At 41.2% G+C, this 22,679-nt stretch overlaps 2 protein-coding genes across 3 annotated transcripts in view; both read right to left on the minus strand.

Annotated features, from left to right (window-relative positions):
- Positions 1 to 643, minus strand: part of sardh (sarcosine dehydrogenase) — a 49,258-nt gene extending 48,615 nt beyond the window's left edge. Inside the window, exon 1 of the mRNA XM_071904679.2 lies at positions 561 to 643. The gene's annotated coding sequence lies outside the window, so the exon portion shown is untranslated. The remainder of the gene's footprint in view (positions 1 to 560) is intronic.
- Positions 1 to 20,779, minus strand: part of cercam (cerebral endothelial cell adhesion molecule) — a 145,038-nt gene extending 124,259 nt beyond the window's left edge. Inside the window, exons 1-12 of one of the 2 annotated variants that reach the window (XR_013507211.1) lie at positions 20,460 to 20,779; positions 19,794 to 19,904; positions 18,190 to 18,307; positions 17,827 to 17,961; positions 16,970 to 17,174; positions 16,499 to 16,618; positions 16,183 to 16,259; positions 15,354 to 15,460; positions 14,342 to 14,474; positions 13,900 to 14,027; positions 12,326 to 12,529; positions 5,776 to 9,513 (exon numbers count right to left, since the gene is read on the minus strand). Coding sequence is in view for 1 of the 2 variants with exons in the window: in XM_071904683.2 (XP_071760784.1) it covers positions 9,279 to 9,513; positions 12,326 to 12,529; positions 13,900 to 14,027; positions 14,342 to 14,474; positions 15,354 to 15,460; positions 16,183 to 16,259; positions 16,499 to 16,618; positions 16,970 to 17,174; positions 17,827 to 17,961; positions 18,190 to 18,307; positions 19,794 to 19,904; positions 20,460 to 20,662 (1,776 nt within the window). In the remaining variant the exon portion in view is untranslated. Of the gene's footprint in view, positions 1 to 5,555; positions 9,514 to 12,325; positions 12,530 to 13,899; positions 14,028 to 14,341; positions 14,475 to 15,353; positions 15,461 to 16,182; positions 16,260 to 16,498; positions 16,619 to 16,969; positions 17,175 to 17,826; positions 17,962 to 18,189; positions 18,308 to 19,793; positions 19,905 to 20,459 lie in introns of those variants that run through there. The other variant, XM_071904683.2, reaches the window with a different exon arrangement.
- Positions 20,780 to 22,679: the final 1,900 nt, after the last annotated feature.

Below are 22,679 nucleotides of genomic sequence, written 5' to 3' on the forward strand. Positions count from 1 at the left end.
GATAAAATTAAGGGGTTTGGTTTCGTAGTGATCGTTTTTGACAGGTTAAATCATGCAGCTGTTTCAGTCTGTAAGTCACGTTTTAGGGCGAACTTTGTCCGTCTGCAGCCAAGGCCATCATTCACGATCTGAAAACTGCAATCATCGACTTGACGACCGGGAGACTTCAGACAGTTTCGTATCAAACATTTCAAGAAAGCGTGCAGTTGTGCAGAAACTGGGTAATACCGCTTAAGTAGAACAGCTGTGCGTTGCTTGTTGCTTATGAATCACTGTCATTATTGTGCGTATTTGAGAATAAACAAACCGTAAATGCGAACACACATATTTTACATACAGTACTGCATGCATGTGAGCGGAAAAGGCACGCCACACCAAAACAGACACAGCCCCGAAGCAGCTGCAAGCATAACGTGGCATGAAGTTGCATGTGATCTAACGGATGGCGAACAGTTTTCCCATTGGTATCAAATACAGCATAAACGTCATCAAACCTGCAAGAACAACCTAACTTGATCACACATTCTCAGTTGTTTTTGCCACACGCATAACTTACTTACAGTCCTCCTCGGTTCTGCCTGCTTGAAGATTGTCCCGGAAAAAGCAGGTTAGACGCAATATCTACAAAAATAAAGACTACTTTATGGAAGGAAGGATTCAAAGCCGCTCGAAAATGGCCGAGTAGTTGTGTTTACTAGAGAGAAAAAGCTTGAAGTGTGGCAGAGTCGCTGCGCACGCTGCAGCCGCACTACAGTCTCTCATTACTTCCCTCATGAAAGCAACCTGTCCCGACCGACCCGAAGGGACCTCGTCTTAAAGCTCCACGGTGTGGAGGAGGGCATGACAACTACCCAGAAATAAATTAAATTAAGAACAATAATAATAATAATCATATTAATAATCAATAATAGGAAAAAGTACAACAAGGTCGCTACAAACTCACTGTTGTGTACCACAGAAACAACACAGAAACTCAAGTCCCTAAAGGAATTTTTATTTGATTATGTATTATAGGCCTAGTAAAGAATATTATGGGAAAAAAACAAATATATATATATATATATATATCACACCAGAAGACAAAAATACCATGCAGCTACAATAGGTCACAGAAAATCCTATAGTAAAATCATTAAAAAACACCATAAAGTATGATATGGTCACTATAAACAATACAATACAATTACAATTGTGTACCACAAAATAAAACAGAACCACGAGTCCCTACAGGAATTTTAGAATGATTTATTGTTTATGATTTATTTCCTCAAAAATATTGTATTTCGCATCACTCTACTAGCCTACTATACTAATAGCCTTTATTCATAGTATATTCTAGGAATAGGAATATGACATAAACATACAATTATTGTGAGTAAATTAATGGTAAGAGATAGGAAGGAAGACAAAGGGGAAACAGAAATAGTTATAACCTATAACAACTAAGACTGAGTAAGGTGAGGGTTTGTTTGGTTGTGAGCGCGCGTGTGTGTGTGTGTGTGGGTGTGTGTGGGTGTGTGTGTGTGTGTGTGTGTGTGTGTGGCGCGGCGCTTTGGGGCAGCAGCTGTTGCTGAGACCCCAGTCCTCAAAGCCCAGAAACTAAATCAAGCAGAAGTAGAGCATCAGTAGAAAAATTTGCCTGCCCTTCGTGTGTGTGTGTGTGTGTGTGTGTGTGTGTGTGTGTGTGTGTGTGTGTGTGTGTGCATTTATATGTTTGTGAATGGTGTGACTGTAAATTACATGTTTACATATTTGAACATACAGGCAGTGAATACAGTGAAAACAGTAAAGGGAGAAGAGAAGAGAAGAGATTAGAAATCTTTATTCGCTTCACAGCAAGCAGTTGCAGTACACCAAAAACATCAAAGGAACATAACCACATTCAAAAACAAAGACAGTATCACACAATATCAATTTAAAAAGCTGTAAGCCAACATCCTACCCACAAGTAGCCTTTGCATAAGGGAACAGGCCCTTGTTCCACACGTCTAAGTTAGCAGTTAGCCTTCATATTTAATCTGCAGATTGCCTCAGCGATAAAAAGTGAGAGAGAGGAGAGGAGAGGCGAGGCGAAGAGAGAGAAAGAAAAGGAAGCGAGAAAGAGAAAAGAAAAGAAAAGAGAGAGAGAAAGATTGTATTCCAACCAACCCTGCACAAGACTGAACTCAACATTATAAAACCACAAGGTATACAGCCTTTAGCTTATCTTGAATGAAAATCATTTAGTGATTTAAAAGTTTGTTTTCCACAGGAGTCATGAAACGTACACACAGACACACACAGACACACACACACATGCGCACAGAGGCCTGCACATGCATGCAAAGATGAGTACAAAGTTTTCATCAATTGATTTTTGGAGCAGGTTTGTGCTTTGTGATTTGTTTATTTGTGAAAAGAGAAAATATGAACATCTGACCCTTCCCCAAACCATAAAACCTAGAATGTCACAATACTATGTGTGTGAAATTTTTAACTGGATTCAAACAGCAGAGCATTCTCTTTGCTTTTCACAACAACTTGATTTAACTGAGATAGCTACAGAGACACAAATACAAGCACATCCACACAAACACACACATCCGCATACACACACACACACACACACACACACACACACACACACACCTTGTTTAACTTGTTGCATTATCATAACAGTCGGTATAGGAATGCTCCTACAGACTCATAGTTACACATGTCTTTCCTCCTCCTGCTAAACTGACGTCATAAGTCCTTACCTCCAAGCCAGCAGCCAATAAGGTGCTGAGTTCAGGTTCCCTCCTGTGAGAGGGGGATCTCTCCAGTTCATACAGCCCTGGACAGGAAAGACTGCTGATCTCGGCGCTGAGTGTGTTTGTGTGTGTGTGTGTGTGTGTGTGTGTGTGTGTGTACCATGTGTCTGAAACAGAGAAAATGGGTTAAAGGAACATTCGATAAAAAAATGTATTTCTCTTCATCAATCCCCTTTCACATGTTTGAATACAATTTTATGAACTGGCACTGAACTGAAGAATGGCATGCATCCATACACACATACACACACACACACACACACACACACACACACACACACATAAACACGTATACTCATGTGCGTACACACACCCAGCACACATGCAAGTACAAATGCACATAGGTCATCAGGGTTGTATGTTATGACTTATCTATAGATATGGTTCATTTTGTTCTGTGACATTATGTTCTTGGCTTCTAGAGAAATAAGGTCACAGAAAACCAGATACATCAGTGTGTGCAGGATGAGCTGTGGAATGCACAGGGGGAAATGTATACTCTTCAGATCACTGCAATTACCTCCCTGGTGTGTGTGTGTGTGTGTACAGACTGGCAGGCAGAGAGAGAGAGAGAGAGAGAGACAACAAACATAGATACAGAGGAGACGAGAGAATCAAACTGCCTTACAAAGCCAAACTGCAGTAACTGTGTGAGTAATGAAACTCAGAAAAATGACTTCAAAGTTTATATCCTGACCTACACCGACAAAATGATAGTAGCATTTATGGGGATGTTTTTTGTCGATATTAAATCTGACCCCTTGTCACTGCCTTTGACATTTAAAACACACAAAAAGTAGTAACTGCCGTTTGCCTGTGTACAGCAGCACTACACAACTTGAATCCATTCAAGTTCTGACACATTGCACGGGAAATTAACGTCACAGGAGCCGATTAGACTTGTTAGATTTGTTAGACTTTATAATGACCACAGACTCAGTCAAAGCATGCCAGAAACATATGCACACACGCACGCACACACACACACACACACACACACACACACACACACACACAGAAACTTAAAGGGAAGTGCCGCCCATTTTCACTAGTTAAATATGTCTGTGTCTACCCCTCTGGCACTGCTGTGATCATAGGCAAAAAGTTTGAACCGGTTCCAGAGGCCCAGATGGGTCAAGTCACAAGAGCAGCTTACGTACCTCAAATGCTAATTTAGCATGACCCCTTTTCAGTACAATGCAATATCAAAAGAAGTTGGGATCTAAGATGTGGACCTGGCAATTTGAAAGCAAACTGAGAGCTTATTAGAGTGTCTCCATCCAAATGAAGATGGAAAGCTGTTGGACTGAACTCCCTCTGCCTTAGACTTTTGTTAGTCTGAGCACTTTCTCTTTTTGTACCTGCCATGTTCTTTTGTTGTTGTTGTTGTTGTTCTTGTGGCTGATGTAGCGCATGCACACTCATTTCCATCCACAACCATACAGCGTAGCAGTGAAATACTTGCATTGTAGTGAAAAGGGGGGCGTGCCAAGTTAGCATCCGAGGCACATAAGCTGCTCATGTGACCTGACCCAGCTGGGCCCGATTTGAACCTATAGCCCATCATCACAATACTCCCTGAAGGATAGAGACAGGCTTTTGGTCACCATAAACAAGATTGTGCTTGTGGCCCCAAAACACCCCAATCCAACCACCAAAATACTCCCTCCATTAACAATAATAGTATTTCCATTATGTGGTCCTTCTTGGCGGTTGTGGCCCTAAACGCTGGTATAGATTGTTTATGCCTTGGGCTCTGGGTATAGAGAAAGACGCATTTACTACTGAAAATGGGTGGCATTCCCCTTTAAATGACCCAGTGCTACCTTTATTTATTTTTATTTGACAATTCAGAGTTGAGAGAAACAGGAAAGACTGGGAGAGAGAGGGGGATGACATGCGACAAAGATCCTGGACATTGCAGCCGCATGGGATGCACCTTAGGCTACTGAGCCACCTGTTTCCACCTGACAGAGAAAGCCTCGAAGGCATACTTCTCCCTTGTATGCAAAGTGTCCAAATATCAGCCTTAACCGGTCTACTGTAAGAACATAGTCACTCATCAGCAATAAGACGCTTTAGGAGTTTAATATATTTCATTTACTGTGTATGAAAACGTGAGGGCTATTTCAATATATTTTACACCATCTGAAAAGTTCAAATCAAGTAGGTCAGATATGTGAAATCATTTTTTGATCTTAGCAGGTGAACAGATATAAATAAATAAAATAAATAAACCCCTCTTCTATTGTACAATCACTGTGTTATTCTCAGTCCCTTTGCAGTGATTCAGTCAGTGTTTTTCACCCACAGTCTGTTACACAGGAGGTAATTTGAGGGAATGAAGGGGGTGGTATCCCCTTTGTAAACACAATTCAATATGTCACACCCTGCACAGTAGATTTTGGGGTCTGAGGGACTTGTTAGGGAAAACAATAGTTTACTTGCCCACAGTCCCATAGAAAAATGTAGACAAATTGCCCACTGCTTTTACTAAAGACTGTTAGTGGTCTGTGTTTAGTCTGACAAAGATACAGGTTCCCGCTAAGTCTTCTCCCACTCAGAAGCACAAAAAGGAAAGCACAGGGCTTACACACAATTTCAGACATTGTAAATGTGCAAACCCATGGTCAGAATTGGCATATTTCTTTTAAAAGACTTCCAGTAAGAAATATGGAAATCTGCTACACAGTGAATAGTAATGGCTCCCCTGGACCAGCTAGTTATTGCTTGAAAAATCATATGATTCCCTCTTGTGGTGATGCTTTGTTATTACAAGATCCTTTAGTAGCTGTTGTTATTTTTAGCCCATGCCTTGCTCAAATAAGATTCAGATACTCCTCTATCTATGGCAGCCACAGAACTATTGTTTTTTGAATTGAGCATACAAATCTTAAACAAAATGCATCAACACATTCAGACAATAACAATTTAAAACGTGTAAAAGGTACATTTTTATTAACTTTTGAACAGTTTGCTATACTCTTACTCTAACATAAAAAAAATGATTGCTCAAAGACATTGCTTAAAAAGTGACATGAGAGTGATCCAGACATACCATCAGGTTTTTTGGCAGAATAGCCATTGCACTTTGATTGCACGTTGTGTTTCATGTTGTGTGGCTCAATATTGACGACCACATCAAACAAGACCCAACAAATAAATTAAGACATATGCAGTAAAAACATACATACACATAACGACAGATAGAAAATGACTACATGAAATCAGATCGTCATAAATGAATATGAAACCAGATGAGTGTAGTATGTAACTTGATTTTTGTAATTAATCCATGAGGGACACCAGAATTACGCCAGTTAACCTCTAGATCTGCTGACTGCAGCAGAGTCTACCTCAAGGTGTCAACACATTCCTAGACTGAAAAGATCCCAGTGATGCTACAAAATGTTTTTTTTTAAAGGCTATGTTTTTAATATGGCTTAAAAAAAGGCTTTTACTGAAACAGCTGTGGAACAAGTTGTACTGTTTAAAAAAAAAAAACACTAGACATAGCACAGAAAAGTATTTGGCTCTCCTCAAAAAAGGGAACAGCACTCTGAAAAAGTTGGAGGCAATGCTTAAAGGATAAGGCCAGTGTTTTTTAATGCATTGCTTACCGTCAACAAATCCTATGAAAATAACAAAATCAGCAATGATTTTGTTTTGCCAACAAGTCTCGTCCATGTAGCCGGTGCCCAATGCAGCCATGTCCCAGCAGCCATAGAACTCCATTGTATTAAAAAAACGATTAAAAACACGTCAAAGAGCCATGCCGTTGCTCTGGGCAACATATTTCATCATCACGATGCACCGGGCCAGCCGACTTTTTCCTCAAACAACTTAATAAGCCGGCTGTAAACACTTTGCGATCTCAGGAAAGTAGTTCTGTAGCACCGAAAATAGTCCCCAGCATAATGAAGAATTTGTTCCTATTTTAATTTGATTTGGTAATAACTACAGCAGTCTGACTTTTCGTGGTAACAGTTAGTGATTTTTTAAATTGAAACTATGTCTTTGTGAGCTGTATTTCAAGGTTTTTAGCTTACAATTGGAGCCAATTACTTTTGGGTTGACAGCTAAAAACGGTACGTGGGAAGTCAGAAAGTAACGGGAGTAGAGCAAACGCATTGTTGATTTTGTTATTTTCATAGGATTTGTTGACGGTAAGCAATGCATTAAAAAACACCGGCCTTATCCATTAACACCAGAAGAGCCAAGATTACCCTCTTGAACTGCCAACAGGTCAGTTTCATACCAGACATACTGCTGCACTGATGTTATACAAGCACTTTCAAAAGTAACATGTTTATTTCAGTGTGGCATGTCTACAATATCATATATTATAAAGCATAAAAGTATAACATCAGATCTTTTCACGGACTTGACATGATAAATCATTATGCAACAATATACTGTCAAATATAAGAAAATTTCAATGGACTAAAAAACCCTGCAGACATTGCTCTTATCTATTTGCTAAAGATTCATAAGAAATTTTGGCTCTGATTAATGTTCAGCTACAAAAAAAACTTAAGCTCTACAACACTCCAGCACCTGGTAAAAACTTTATGGGATGTGCATGTGGTCATCTTCTCCTTTTTGAAAGTTAATCACATTTTTTAATTACATTAGATCAATGCCAGATACTGGGGGTCTATTTGGATGAAATAGTATATAATGTGGTTTTATCTCAGGACTTGAATAACATCATTTTGGAGTTTATATAAATATACTTTTATGCTTTTGAAAACATAAAAAATGTAAACAAAGAGAGATAGTCTTGCTGGCAGTTCAAGTGTTAATGGCAGTTCAAGTGTTAAATAATGAAGTATTATACTAACCGTGACGCTGAATCTATTACTGACTAGTTAAAAAAAGAGATTTTGATGAATGAAATCAGTTGAGGATAGAATTGTTCCAATGCTAACATTCAATACGGTAATTTTGTCAACAAAATAGGTCCTGAAAGTAAGAATCTCAAACCACTAAAATAGTCTTAAACTGTCCCCAGGAACCGTGAGGCAATCCACTTTAAAACTGTTAGTGAAGCCAAGGGAAATATAAATTCTGGGTTAGTCCTGCTTCATTTTATAAGGTTGAATCTCTTAACAGTCCCTATGGATGAAATGCCTGGACGGAGCAAACGGATGGAATGACGGATATAACAAACTTGAAATGTACAGGTAGAGGGAAATAATGACAATAAAAACTCTCAGGCTTTTGTCCAGACTCGCCAGGTACTGTGAGCAGTGCAGGTTCTGGAGCCTCTCAGTCAGTGGTGAACAGACTAACAACACAAATTGTCCTTGTAAATGAGCCTCCTCCTTCTCCTTTTACAAGCTCTGTTATTGGTACCACATGCAATCATAAGAAACACCCTCACACCCTCACAAGCGTACAGTCAACCACAAACACACCTCAGTCACACATATCATCACTCAGAATATTCAAAATGTTCCAAAGAAGTGAAAGACTTACTTTAAGGTGATGATTCACAGGGAAATGTTTAGGGCAAATTTGGAAATATTTTCTCACTGAAAACAATGTATCCAAGATACAAGATTTGAAATCTAGCCAAACTTCATCGGAAAGCAAACTTTGCTGGCAAGGTTTTAACGTCAACCAATCAGAGACAAGAAAATTGGTCAGGTGACCTGTCCTCAGCCCAAAATGTTGTAAAAATGGTCCAACTGCCACTAAATAGTAAACACAACTAGGAAATAATAGCCGTGATTCTTTTTATATAACATTTAACCTAGCAAGCTAGCTAGTTGTTGGATGCCAGAGCCACACATAAGCCTATAATGCACACGCTATGAAATTCCAGTGGAAAACCTTGATAAAATGATTAAATTATTAATTTTCAGTAGAAACGAGGAGGCCAAGATGACAGTGATGGTAGCAGTATCTGTTACTTGATCCATTGTTACTCTTCCAACTGTCACTTTTGCCCTCTTTACCCATTATTTGGCCCCAAGTTTGCCCTAACAATTTGCCTGTGTATCATCAGCTTTAGCTTCAGGAGGATGGGTTTTTCTTTTGAGGCATTTTCATTGCCTCTGGTGTGCAAGTTTAAACCAAGGACACCTCAAGCAAATCAGATATTTGAATTGTTAAACCATCAGTACAAGTATGAAAATACACACACACATACATACACACACTCACAGACAATCCAGGCACACACTGGTGTTAGCTTTACATATCTTTACAGACAGCCTCAATGCACACCGTCCCATGCACCTTGTTTCCCAAAAGAATCTTAGCACTGATATCGTCTTTGTGCCACAGACTTACAAAGGCACTAAAGTGCTAACATGCTTTTGGGAAACCAAGTCCAGGTCAACTGCCACCAAGCCTGTCAACGGCTGACACAGAATGGACTGAAAGAAAGTCTGAGAACACTTTCTCTTCCCAGCATCTGTTTCCCTGACCTCGTGACCTTTGACCTTTAACCTCTCCACAGCTCTTGTCTGCCGTCCCCTAAAGTTCGTCCCTGTAGGTACTTGACAGCATCTCGGGCGGCGGCGCGGCCCCTTTCAGGGTCTTGTGGGAACCCCTCCAGTCAGTGCGCACCGAGTCGTCGTCCCACAGAGTCGACGTTTCCGTGTCGCTCACCCACTGGGGGTCGCCGGCGAAGTGACACGGCTGCACCAGCAGGGGGCGCGTGCTGTAGGCCTGCAGGTTTCTGTTGGGGAAGTGGGACATGTAGTCCTCGCTGCAGAGAGAGAACAGGGACAGAGAGCATACTGATTTGATTTCTTTGAGAGTTTAAAAACACATTGATGATAGATAAAAGAGGGTTGAAGAAGAGGCTTATTTCCGCTGCGGTCCTAATGATGAGCAGACCGCATGATAGTTTGCCATGGTATTTTCAAACTTGGCAATAATATGTAAAACTGCAGCAGAATGGGAATTTCAGACCGATTTAGTCACTTTATTTGGCTATTTCAAGATGCAGACAAAGGTGAGTCATGGGAATTCAGCAGTTGTCGTGGGACTTGGAAGACATAGATATGATAAGAGATGGAGACAGAGGCTGAATCGCAAAGACAATCCAGTCGCTCTAAGCATGAAGGGCGACAGCAGGAGCCATGTGTGGTGTGGAGTTCTTGTGCATTCTTAGTGGACTAGTCAAGCATATCGAATTAGAATCAGAGGTGTGTGTGTGTGTGAGAGAGAGAGAGAGCGAGAGAGAGTGAGAGAGAGAGAGAGAGAGAAGGGAAGGGAAAAGGTCTGGTGGTTGGCTATAAGCCAGTTTTCCACACATGATGGAACACACAGACATTGCCAAGCCTTCTGGTTTGCAGGCTTTTCTCCCAAAGTGCGTTTCATCTCATATGGTCAATGCCTCATATGTGCCTCGTTTACTCTGCTACATCATCACTATGGTATGGGATGGCCTGGCGTTAATGTTATTTTATTCTTTTCCTAGCAATTATCTGTTACATGATCATTCTAGGGTAACAGGAATATTGTCAGTGGCATTATGGCACCGACTTCTGCAATCCTCACTATTGTTGCTTGTAATGTTAGTGATCTAGGAACTAAATCTTATTCTGCTGTTGCACTCATTGTAAGTTGGATAAGAGCATCAGCTAAATGCACATGTTGTAAACGTGAATGTATATGTACGTTCATAACATATATGTATATGTAAATGAAATGTAAATGGTATATGTAATGATGTAATTTCCTCACTTGTAATTGCGCCAATTATACATGACAAATTGTTAAATAACAAAAAATGGTATGGGAGATGGTGGAGGTGTGTGTGTGTGTGTGTCACCTTACTATCAAGTGACTATAATGTGTCACTATAAAGTCTACTGAGTTTCAAGTGACACTGTGAAGAGTATAGATATTCAGTGTCTGGGTTAGGGATTATTTTAGGGTTAGTTTTAATGTTAGTAATAGATTCAGGTTTGTCTTACACAGTCTGTAGAGATGCAGCAGAAGAGGCATGTGACCCTTTTCTGAACATGTACTTTTTGTCACCTGACCTGTTGAGTACCAACATAGGACTATCCAAATAAATAAATAAATAACAAACGCATTTTGACACAGTTTAATGCATAATCTTAGTGTTTATAAGCCATATGCTCATTGTGTCCTTATTCATGTTCTTAAGTATACGCTCTACTGATGGAGCTATTTTGAAATACAAATAAAGTTGTAAACTCACATATTTGCAAAGTAACCCAGAGATCTTATTTTGTTGTTTGTGAATTCTGCCCATACACAATGTAAAGGCCTTTTTTTTCTATGTTGCTTTAAAGCACGCCCAGTGTCTACCTGGAGCTCAACACATGCAGCAGCTGTACCACAAAACTTTCAACTGTATCCCAAACCTTTTCATTACATCTATTATATTTCTCTGACTAGATATAGACCAAGAAATATCTAGTGGTCCAAAACAATTTAATTGATTTCAGACCATGCTCAACATCTGCAAAACAACACTAGTGTAGTTCACTTCCTTATTACAATCAGCTTAAGCCTTGTCTCCAACGCCATCAACACACAAAAGTAAATTAACATCAGAAAAACATCTCTCTGGTTTATGGGATAAAGGAGGAGGTAGTGGAGGAATAGAGCAGTGATTTTTGGACTAGTGGGAGGACCTAAGGTTTCGCTTTTGGGACAATGGCTGCATTGTCCGACCTGCAAGATCAATGTATCCTAGAAAAGTTAAATGAATGTTGCTAAAATTATCGTTCACCCCAAGTCTGCTACAAGCCGATTTGAATTCCCACTGTCTGACTGACACGTGTCTGGGTTCTATTAAGTTGGTCTGGCAACCACACCGTGCCGAAAAAAAATGGCGGCTGTCCAGATTGTCTAAATTTGCCTTCCAGCTACACCGAAAGAGACGCTGCCATGAAATCTGTACATCATAAAAAGAAAAATGTCCAGAATGATGAAAGACCTGCTGTGAAATGTGGCATTCTAATTCAGATCGACAAGCACTACATATTTAAATGACAAGAATAGCTGAAAGTCAGAGAGTAGGGCCAAAACTTTGACCTTTATTCCAAAGAAACTGGTGAGATTCCTACAGATGTAAAACCACAGCCGTAACAATAGTTCTTTAATCTACACATTCCGGAAAACCTATGCTAAATATATAATATGTATATATATGTTTGAGCAGCCATAAGAACACGTATTTTTAGGAGTTATGAGGTCAGTTTTAGCTTTATAAGTTTGGCAGCAGAAAAGAAGAGTGCAGAGCTTGTAGATTACGAGAAAGAGTTTTACTGCAGAAGTCTGAATGTGAATACGGAGCAACAGCTGTAAGGACGGTGAAGTAATAGAGATTGTATAGACAGTTTCATAATGGCTGTGGTGCATTTGAGTACATTAATTTCTCCCAAGATATCCATCGATCAATACACGGCAGAATGACAAATCTAAGAAAAATACGAGCTGAGGTGAGTGCATGTGTGCATACATGTGAGCACATTTCTACCAGTACCTGTGTCTGTGTGTGTGTGTGTTTGAGAAGTGAAGTGGAAGTGGGTACGTACTTGGGGTGCTTGTCATACATGATGGGTAGGAACTCATCGATGGGCAGCATCTTGGACAGCGGCTCAGCGTTGAGCAGTTTCTGGGCGCCCTGCAGGGAGATGGCGTACGACAGAGTCCAGTACGAGTAGTCAGCCACCACCAAGTTATGCACGTTCTCCACCAACTCCTCCTTACCAGGATTCACCTGCTTTCTGCCCAGGTATCTATGGCAACAAAGAGCAGTATAAGAATATATAGAAGAAGAAGAAGAAGAAGAAGAAGAAGAAGAAGATGGAGGAGAAGGAGAAGGAGAAGGAGAAGAAGGAGAAGGAGGAGAAGGAGATGATGATGAGGAAGAAGATGATGAGGAAGAAGAAGAAGGAGAAGAAGAAGATGATGATGAGGAAGAAGAAGATGATGAGGAAGAAGAAAAAGAAGAAGAAGAAGAAGAAGAACAACAACAACAACAACAACAAACAACTTCCAAAAAATCAGAGCATGATAATCTGTTGCAACTTTGCTGTTTTTCGCTGGCAAAACTTGTTGACTATGAGAGAGGGAAAGCATCTCATTTTGGTAGCATTTGTTCTGCATGTGTGGCTAAATATGTTTATGTTTTCTTGGAAGCTATGGCAACCACAATAAACACAAACAAAAAAGGGGCTACATTTAATAATCCACCTTCCTGCCCAATAAATACTTTTAAAATGTGTTCATTCTGTGGCTGAATTTTTTGTCTATTTTGGCAGCATGATTTCACCGAAAACCGTTTCCATGTGTTGCAAAATTTGAAATCTGGAAACACGGATACACAAATACACAAGTATGAATGGACGTACAAACACACAGACACACACAGTGGGTCCATTTTGTGGTTTGGTGATGATGATCTTATTCCCACGGATAAGTTGCCAAACATAGACACATGCACATCATTTCCACCGCAGCTACAATGGAGTTTAATAGCAGAAACGATTTTCAAATATCTAAAGCATCAGCAGTAAACATCAGGTTGTGCTGTCAGTCCCTCAGAATCGAAGACCAAGGGCTTCTTCCTAGACTCACCATTTAGCACCAACATTCAACAATCATACAGGGAGAAATCCATCATAGAAGAGATAGAGATACCAATTTCTCCTCTGACAGTAGCCTCAATAGACCAGAATGCAATGCAGCCACAAGACGTGTTGCATTTTGAGAAAGGGCCGCAACTCTCAATTTGTCTTGACTGGAAAAACTCCCTCCTCAGTCTTACTATGCTACAGCTATCACTCTCTCCACCTGCATGTAAAACCCACAGCTGAATGCAACATGTTCAGGCCGGTTCTATGATGGTTGTAGAAAGGCATTCTGGGAAATGTAGGAAATCACTAACTGAAGTAGAAGTAGACATGGAAGGTTGAGGGAAAGCGGGTACACCAAAAATGTAAATTACAACACTTCATCACAAAATGACTCCTGGAATGCATTGAACATCACAGATTGATGATATATATGCGTGTAAGAGGATCCGAGGGGGGAATTTTCCTTTAACTAACCCCATTCCTCAACACACTCACACTCTCACACATGCAGTTTTTTTTGTCTCTCTTACATTATGTCCCAGTCCAGTTCCACCAGATCCACCTCCTCCATTAGTCTGAGGACTCGTCGTTTGAAGTTGGCCTGGAAACGAACATCGTCTTCAAAGATCAATGCCTTATCCATCTGAACGTCCACCATCTGAGACAGAGAAACCGAGGGCAGGGAAAGGAGGGAAAGACAAAAAGTATATATTTGTTATCAGAGAGTGAGAGAGAGGTAAGACTTATTGGAGATTAACAGTATTTTTTAGGAATTACTTGATGAAGAGAGAAAGAGGAGAGATGAGAGAGAGAGAGAGAGATAACAAGGGTCTCAAACCCAGGGCGTCGCGGCAACATGGTATGAGCTTTAGCCAATGGAGCCACCAGGACGTGTCAAGTCATGCCAATAAAGCACTTGATGCATATGTATGAATATGATGTGCATGTGTGTGTGTGTGTGTGTCCTCTCACCTCCTTCCAGATGTAGTAGTGGCTGAGGAAGCAGCCCACCTCTCCTTTGGTCAAGGTGCGTCCAGAGAACGGGTCATAGTAGCCTGGCAGCAGGTCCACGCCCAGGATCTTAATGTCACTGCTGTTCAGCGCACTGCAACACACACACACACAACACACACACACACGCACACGCACATTCAAACACATTCACAAATGAAAATTGGCAATGGCAACCATTACAAAAGGGTTATTTGCATTCACATTAGAGGTAAAATGGCAAAAGAGTCACATCTTGTTCAATCTCTCAGTAAGTGAATCACTTAGTAAACTAATCAGTGCAGTGTGTCTATAACATTGAATTGAGTGAATGATAGGGATGTAACAAAAGCTCCTGACACAACATTTTGCAATACAAAAATTTGACGATATGCATCATGGAGTTGCAAAAATGTTTGTGATTTCAGCTGCGGTTTAATATCTAGGAAATAACTTTCAGAACCGTCTTTTGAATTGTTTGAACACTACACAGACACAAGGCTAACTTTTAGCGTGGTTGGTTTACCCGGTTGCGTGGATGTACAGTATACTTCGGGTTTTTCTTTTTCCTCTTGGGATGAAATTGGTCTTAAATTTGATTTGAGCTGGTATTAAAGAGGTCTTAAAAAGTTTTAAATTTAACTTATGGAAACCTGTAGTCACCCTGTTTATATTTTGCACTTTTCTTTTGTTTTCCCTCAAATATTAAAAATTTCAGTGATAATTGCCTTTTGCTAGATTTTGCTAAAAATATCATGATAATATTGAACCATGAATCCAGTGTTGTGGATCGAACCAAACCGTGAATGACTTCTCTTTCTTCCTCACCAATCCTTCCTCCTTCTCTCCAGTCTACCTTCCAGTTCAGTATCTGTTACCTTGATATTGATCTCTCTCTCTTTCTCTCTCTCAGACAAACACACAAACACCCCAAACACACTTTTCATGTGAGCCACTGTCATTGTGCTGAGACTTTTCCCGAGAGCGTACTCACTTTCCATCCACGGCATCCACCACCTTGACGTCAATCTCCAGCTCGTTGAGGGAGAACAACATCCTGTCTCTGCGGTCCAGACGCCGTCGCAGGTTGATCAGATATATCTGGGGAGAGGTCAGATGTCAGTGTGTATAACTGAGTAAACTTCATGTAACCATTACCATGCATGCCATCATTTCCCATCTTGGGTGATTGTAAGCAAGTCTATGTTCAGGACTTTCTTAGACTTGTTATCTACCCAGGGAATGTACACTAAAAACGCATGCACTTTTTCAGTAATATCCTGCTTCACACTCATTCAGAAAAATGAAAACAACAGTCTTTTGCTGTTGGCAGCTGTAAGCACAAGTAGTTAATGGTTAAGTGCCTTCAGTGATGTTTTTTGAGGCAGAGGGGTGTGTTAAATATTCAAGTCACTCCCCCATCCAGATTTTCCCAGCCAGTACAAGGATTCCTTTATGCTTTCATCATTATGTATTATGCCAGTAACCTATTGGGCCCATTTTTACCTTATATGAGTTTAAAACCGTAAGTGACAGATGACACAGTCTTCCAGAGTACAAGCTAAACCCCAGGACACTGATTAAATCCACTGAAGAAGCGGGGTAAAATGTCAAAACTGTAGCAGTGTTTCAACTGCCCGGCTTTTAGGGACATTTCTGACTCCTAAGTCTGAAAAGTTGGCCGTGATACAAGGATTTTTCAAGGAAACTGAGAATAAGATGTTTGTTGCAAAATCATATTACACTGTATAATACAGTATATAACAATAACCAGCTAAAATATGATTATGTTCCTACTAGATAAACAACGAAGTGTCTCTCACCTCATCAAAGCCCATGAGGTCTCTCTGTTTGGGGAACACATGGGTGTAGCGAGACGGGGACATGGGAGGACCATCAACTTGTAGATGGAGAGGGGATATGAGTTAGCAGAAAATAACAGCTTAAATGAATGCAATAATCTGAATTAATACAATATGATGAACTTGAGGAGCAATGGTTGATGAGAACAAATTCTGTTTTTTTGTTGCCTTTTATTACTTTTTCAGTCTGCATATTTTTTCTTCTTTTACACTCTATCAATGTGAAAAAGTACATTGTAAAAAAAATTCACAAATACGATATGAAATCTGTGCTCACTCATGGACTCGAGATGGACGTGGACAAAGTTGAGGCGGTCATCTTCCAAGGTGTGGTGAGGTTTGGCCGGGACGTTCAGGTAGCCGTAGCGCTCCTTGTTAGACAGGTACATCTGTATCTCTGATTAGCACCAAAGAGCATGAATGAATAAATGAATGAATGCCAACAAATCACTCAATCAACACATGAATGAACGAATGTATGAATGAATGTATGAATGAATAAATGAATGAGGCATTTACTGCATAACATACTGTAAAAATCCTGAATCCTGAATCCAACACAATAAGTGCTGTAAATGCACAAACACATTGACGAAAGCGTGTGTGTGTGTGTGTGTGTGTGTGTGTGTGGGTGGATGTGCGTGCGTGTCTGTGTGCGTATGTCAGCCTTGTTTCTCTGTCTCTCTCTCTCTCTCTCTGTCTCTAACTGGGTGTGATTCTGAAAACGCGGGCACAAGCGCTGACGAACCTGCGGCCCGGCAGGAGAAGGCGAACACAATGATGTCGTCGTAGGGCCAGGAGTAGTCCTGGTGAGGAGGGTAGAAGGCCAGCTTCTTCATGCCTTCCTTCCTCAGATCCAGCAGCATGGTGGAGTGGACCATGGGCACGGGGTAGCAGCCGGTTCTGTGCCGGTGACGGGTGGGGAAATACTCCGCCGTTCGACGGTAATAACCCTAAGAGAGGGGATGGATTGGGCTGTGAGTATGTTAGGACAAAAACACATGGATGCACACACACAGTCACTCAAACACACACAAACACAAAGGCACACACATATTCACAGCTTCCTGTGATAGCTTTTCAGCTATCATCATATGAAACCTATATAATAATAATAATAATAACAGATACTATGTCTTTGGTGAAATATAGAAATATGGGCTATATGGTGGAAAAGAATGGCTACTTTGAACATATTTTAATATCTGTACTGTCACCTCCACACCAACAGAATGCAAAGTTATACAGTTCAGTAGTCAAATCTTTTCTTATGGGCATTCGTGCAATGGCCAAATATGCATCTATTTGGGGAAACTTTGTATAAAAAAGGTTAGGGAAGGTTTTTCTTGTCCTAGACAGTGTAATGCCCTTCCTGAGCAATTGGCACAATTCCAAAGAGTTTGGCCTGGGATTGTGTATGTGTAACCTTCCCTCCAAGGTATAGTACCCTACCTGAGGAGTAATACCACACTATTAGTTTTAGTATGCTGCCCATGTGTCCAGCTGAAGAGCAATGACTGACATTTCCTTGAGACTGTTATTCTTCAGTGTGCCTTATACCTCTAGATGTTTCCTATGAAGTTTACCCTCTGAAGTGCTCCTTACCTGCGGAGTTATCCCGCACCAGTAGTTAGAGTACGCTCCCTGGGAGTCTAACATGGGAGAAATGACTGACTTGTTCTCTGCTATCAGCAGGTTGAGGGTGTCTGGGTTGGTGAGGATATTATCTGTGTCAGCATACTGAAACAGGGAGGGAGAGAAAGAGAGACAGAGACAGAGGAGAGAGTGATTGTAGTGTTCATTCTGTAGTCAGATTTATCTCTGGAGCAATCATAGCCAAAACGTTTTCTTGGATGAAATAAGAGCAGCAAGGAAGCAACAGATTTCACAAGTTAAAAGAAACAATATAACAAGAAAGATCCTTGTTCTGAATCTCAAACTGCTGTCATAATAAAGATTATAAGGTACCAGGATGTAGTCAGCCCAGCGCTTCCTGGCGAAGTTGAGCGCTGCCTGTTTCAGCTTCATCACATACTCATATCTGCTGTTGGGCCAATGCTTAGGACCCAGCTCTCCTGCATAGGACCTGGGACAGACAGAGACAGGGAAGGTAGACTGTATGACTGATAATAATTTATAACTGAGAGAGTCGGGTTGAAAGGTTGCCATCTGAAAATGCCTTTCTCAAATGATACAGTGGAAGTCTTCGCAAAAAAAGAAAGACATTTATCAACCCTCAAACACTGTTCTCATACATGTCGCTGAGGAAATAAATTCCTATGGTATCAATAACAAAACTTTACTTTGTGACCATATACTTTGACCAATTTGAAAAAAATACCTACACTCAGGTCAGCTAATGCTATAAATGCAAGTTTGAGTTTGTGCATATGGAATAACAGACCAGATTTCAACCCAGGCAGAGCTATTTTGATACATAAACAAATACACATATTGCAGAATCAGAATCACTTCATATCACCAGGCACAATGGGTGTGTAAGGAATTTGACCTGGTTAATGGGTGCTGGTACAGTAGAAGACAATACAGGATTGGCACACTTGGTGTAGCAGGGCATCATGTACTGTATCATGGCGACATACTGCATGGCAGTAGACTAAACATAAACAGATTGCACGTATACATTCAAGGCTGAAGGTCCGTACCGCTGTAGCAGCACTGACAGTCACCAGTGTGCAAAGTACAACTAGGCTGATAAAGAGCAAAAGATGCAGAAATGACAAATGTGCAAAACACAACCAGATTGACAGCATGAAAAGTTCAATGGCCATGTGCAGATTAGCAGGGTTCAGTCAGGCCGTCGGTCCAGGGTGGTGTGTGTGTGTGTGTGTGTGTGTGTGTGTGTGTACACGTGTGAGAGCATGCTTGGGGGTGTGGCATGAGAGTAGGGAGCTTAGTGGGCTGGTTGGTGCGGCTTGGAGAGCTGGTGCTCAGGTGCTACATGCATATTCAGAAATAACATATGACACGAAGAAGAGGCCAAAGAATAACAGCAACCATGCACAAGTATATTATAATATGTTAACACACGCGCATGCACAAGTCTTAACTTCCACTAATAAACCCCTCCAACACAGAGAGACGCACACACAGTATCATGAGACAGGGATACGGACAAGCAGAGACGTGCTGCATCATTCCTTGAACAAACAGAAGCATGGTGAAAGTGAGCCTAGTCTTTAGACATACAGTGACTTTAGGTGAATAACAGAATAATAAAGGCTACACCTTTCACTGTTCGGTGGCGACGTTTACAAACTCATGGTGCATGGAATACAAAAGACACAGTAAGCCAGAGAAATGCTGGAAGCTTTGGTTTCCCGGTTTCCCCAAAACATCTTGACACTCAATCTGTGCTGCTGAAAGAAAAGACTATCTTGGCACCATGGCTCCATTTGCAGGAGGGATAACTTACTTGCTCACATCCCTTTGATGAATGTAAACAAATCACTCACAGTAGGACGCTGCTGGGCTGGGAAACCCGTAGTTACTTTCCCATCCTTTTCCCCAGACCATCATGGTTAAATAGGGATCAATGCAGCTGGACTTACGTGGGCTGGTCCATGGGTCTCCACTCAACATAATGGTAAAATTTCTGCATGACAGTGAGCCACTCTCTCAGCACGGCTGTGGTGTTATCGGAGTTGTGGTCCGTAGCGGCCCTGAGGAGCACAGGGAGAGCAGAATGTAAAAGACATGCTCATCCTCAAAACTGACGAAGGTGAAATGTTTGACTGGTGGTGTGTGTCTGTGTGTGTGGTGTGTGTGTCTCTCTCTCCCTGGATCCAGACTCATCAAAACAAACTGAAAATTAAGTACAGAATTCATTCAAAATGACTTAAGGGTTAGTTCTTGGCACACAGAACGACACGAAAGTATACGGTTTCCTCTGATGACAACCCAGTTTGTAAGTTTTAATCGTTGTGTCTTTACACAGGCACACTCATGGGAGAACTCGTTGCAAAAATCGACCTACTTTGTTAGTACATACTTTACAGAACATTAAGTCCGGAGGGAAAAGGCAGCCTGGGCAGGACAGAGGGATCTGAACGGGACAGAGGGAGATGGGAGAGGAGGAGGGGTATAGGGCGCTGCATTCAGAAACTAATTTAAATGCGATTGACCTTTTGAACGGCTGCTAGTCAGATAAAAAGGGACCAATACAAATAGCCCGGCATGCAATCCACAGAGTAGGCTATCCGTCCACGGGAACCCACCACACAGAGATGCGATCTTTGGGGTAGTTCAGCCGCTCCAAAGCTCCGAGGTAGTACGGCAGGGAGTGAGCGGTGTTCCTGGCTATAATAGCGACAACCACCGTAGGCGGCTGCATTTTCGACTCCTCCGGATATTTTTCCTCCGAAAAGTAACCCTCTGATTGACAAACCGAGGCCCCCAAAAGTAGAAACCAAAGTAACATGGTGGACGCTGGTTATTAATCCACGGCGCTTCAGCCCGTTTCGCCTCTGTCCGCGTCAGCACTCCAAGAGAAAGGGCTTTCCCAACTTTTCAACCCCCCTTTTACAAGCTTGCTCGCTTTTTCCAAGCCCAAATCCAAGCGCAGTCAGAGAGAGAGTTTTAAATTACAACTTCCGCAATTGGTCCACGGCACCAGAAAACCACCATAACGTTATATCCAGGGATGAAGGCGTGTTTTTGGCCTGATTATAGTCTTTCATAACCTCCGCAGACATATCTCGCCCAGTGATGTAGTAGTGATTAAAAAGGTGGGTAAACTGTGGCCTCCAGCAATTACTGTGGTATTTCCCCAGTCACAAACCACCAGCAGGCCTACATACAGTATAGCCTATGTAAAATCATGAAAAGCATTTTCAGAAAAGCATTAATTTAGGCTACGTTTTTCCTCAAAAGGCCCTGTCCTCATCTAATTTAGCCGATATTTTATACCAGGATGTCTAGTCTACTAGTTATGACAGGTTAAATAAGTGTGTGAACTGTTCCACAAATAAAGAGCTCATATCTCTAAATGTGTAAAATGGCAAGAAAAGAAAGAATACATTGTAACAATGTCAAGTGATTGTCACTTTGTGGCAAATACAGGCCACATCAGCACTTTTCTGCCTGCTACATCCTTATAACTTATTAACACACTAATTAGTCTTGGTACATTCATCAACTTGGCGTTCAGCCCATTCCGTCCCTGTTTACATTTATAGACACATTCATGACGATTAAGATAAGAATCTACTGTATGTATAATTTACATAATAGAAAAAGCTGCAGTCTAAACTCATATCTACAGTTTGTGGTCTACACTATTTATTCTGTCAGCAGTTTCAAAGACTCACCAGCAGAGGGAAGCTTTGGACCAAGAGCAGGTCCATAATACAAGCTATATGACTGAAGCCCTTGACCTTAAACCAGGGCTTTCCAAACCTTTCAGTGTCAGTGATCCCCAGATAGATACACATTAGACCCTAAGACCCACATTTGATAAGACTTTGTCCACAGAAATCCAATCTGAGAACATGTATATAGTTAGTTTTGATTGAATTGCATAACTGCCTGCTGTAGGTGGGATGGAGACAGTGAAACCTATGAACAGTCGTGCTTATACATCCCGTTGTAGTGTTGTGTCTCTAGTGAGTGAAAATGATAGTGAAATTAAACTATTCCTCATTTTGCTGGGGAACCCCTTGAACTTCCCGAAGGACCCCTGGAGGTCCCTGGACCCCAGTTAGGGAATCCCAGCCTTAAACAACTCTTGTCAGGATTGCTATCAAAACAAAAAGCTAAATAGAAACACAAGAACCCAGTCCATTCTAGTCTATTCCCAGAAAGATTTAGTCAATAGGCTACCATCTTATTGGTGGTGTTTGCCAAACATCTAAGTATTTTTCTTCAAAATGAATTTATCTCAGTGCAACTTCCTTTTATAAAAAAAAATACTATTAATAAATCTGCTCAAGTGCTGTAAATAGAGTCATTAGGTACTTTCTACTTAATCCTCATCATTTATACAAGAAGTAAGTGAAAATTCAAGAGTTGAGGCAGACAGGACAGAGCTGCATGTGAAAAGAGTGAAATCAGGAGAACGGCGTGAAGGGAAAAAGAGAAAGAGAGAGAGAGAGAAGAAGAAGGGATATATGAGGACAGGCATAAAGGAGAGGGGAGAACAATAAGGAAAGTGATCTAAAATGAATTTAGGATCCTTGACTCTTTTGGAGGGCTTTATGAATAGACGATGGCAATCATGGGTGACAATAGTAGAGTTGGGTGAAGGGGGTTTGTGTGTGTGTGTGTGTGTGTGTGTGTCTGTGTGTGTGTGTGTATGTGTATGGAGTGGGAGCATTCTGGACAGGTCAAGGGTTGAGGGTCAAATCTCTCCCATTCATGACACCCTGAGAGTTACTACACACACACACACATACACACTCATCTCAGTGGCACTTTCCCAGCGTCTGTGGCAGGAGCAG

The sequence above is a fragment of the Centroberyx gerrardi genome, chromosome 2 (genome assembly GCF_048128805.1).
Source record: "Centroberyx gerrardi isolate f3 chromosome 2, fCenGer3.hap1.cur.20231027, whole genome shotgun sequence".
NCBI classification, from domain to species: Eukaryota; Metazoa; Chordata; class Actinopteri; order Beryciformes; family Berycidae; genus Centroberyx; species Centroberyx gerrardi.